General features: G+C 34.0%; 1 protein-coding gene across 1 annotated transcript in view; it reads left to right on the top strand.

Moving 5' to 3' along the window:
• The window catches only part of LOC109584128 (E3 ubiquitin-protein ligase TRIM71-like), a 1,828-nt gene extending 1,029 nt beyond the window's left edge, over nt 1–799 (top strand). Inside the window, exons 3-5 of the mRNA XM_019999736.1 lie at nt 43–293; nt 345–460; nt 582–799. Of these exons, the coding sequence (XP_019855295.1) occupies nt 43–293; nt 345–460; nt 582–799 (585 nt within the window). The remainder of the gene's footprint in view (nt 1–42; nt 294–344; nt 461–581) is intronic.
• The last annotated feature ends 497 nt before the right edge of the window (nt 800–1,296 follow it).

Below are 1,296 nucleotides of genomic sequence, written 5' to 3'. Positions count from 1 at the left end.
TCTGTAAAAGCATCAAGAGACTATACCACACTAACTAACCAGAGATCCTTTGATGTGGGGAGTGGTACCAGTGGTGTTGCTGTTCATACTAATGGTGAAGTATTTGCTAGTAGTAATGATGGGTTTGTTCAAGTATTTAGTGAGGATGGTACTGCAGTAAGAAGGATTGGATCTAAAGGTAATGGTAATGGACAGTTTGACAGGCCTTGGGGTTTATTGTTGGTAGGAGACAGGCTCTATGTGTCTGATAATAATCTTCATCGTGTGCAGTATTTCTCAGCTACTACTGGTCAGTATATTGGTCAGTTTGGTAGTAATGGTAATGGAAATGGACAATTCTCTAGTCCTCGTGGTATGTCTACTGATGGTAAAGGTAATATATTAGTAGCTGATATCAGCAACAAAAGAGTACAAGTGTTTAAAGAAGATGGTACATTTGTACAAGTCACAGAATGTGATGGTATCATCTGATGTAGCAGTTGATAATGAAGGAAAGATACACGTTACCATTAGTGATCAACATCATGTTCAAGTCTTCTCTCCTGATGGTAAAACTCATCTTGATACATACAATAATCCAGCTGGTAACTTTAATAATCCTGATGGTATTGCTATTGATGATGAAGGATATATCTTTGTATCAGTTTATAATGGTGGTACTCCTTTTCTTCATGTATTGAGTCCTGACAGGAAAGAAGTCAAATTAATCTCAGTATCTTACCCGTTTGGTATAGCACTGGATAAGGATGGATATATTTATGTTGATGATTATAGCAACAAACGTATAATAAAATATTAAAATAGTCATTCAATAAAACTGGAATAAACTCTCTTTCACACACACACTCTCCCTTCTCCTCTATCTCTTTTTCTAACTTTAAGTCACATTAGTCACTGCTAATTGTTATTGTTTGAATTTAAACTAGTTGTTTCTAAATAATCACATAAAATATGCAATTAACTGCTAATGGCTGATGTCTTGACACAATATTAATGTATGATATGCAGTGTATTGTACAATAAATGCAAATTGTCTCACTTTTAAAGTCCAAAAATATGTTGAATAGATAGTCTTCATTTTTTCATTTAGGGAATGTTGTGAAGAATAGTAATTGGTGCTGTATGCAACGAAATATTTGATTTATCATTGGTAGTAATGTACTTCTGCCTAACAAAAAACCCTGCTTGTTTTAGTCTTCTGTTGCTTGCATTTGTAATGTGCATCTATATTCTGTAGTGTTACATTTTAGTGTTGTTTGACTTGTAGCACATCTTTTGGGAAGTCTTATTTTTTAA

The sequence above is a fragment of the Amphimedon queenslandica genome, unplaced genomic scaffold (genome assembly GCF_000090795.2).
Source record: "Amphimedon queenslandica unplaced genomic scaffold, v1.1 AMPQUscaffold_13243, whole genome shotgun sequence".
Lineage (NCBI taxonomy): Eukaryota > Metazoa > Porifera > Demospongiae > Haplosclerida > Niphatidae > Amphimedon > Amphimedon queenslandica.
This window is presented reverse-complemented; position numbering and strand designations above follow the sequence as displayed.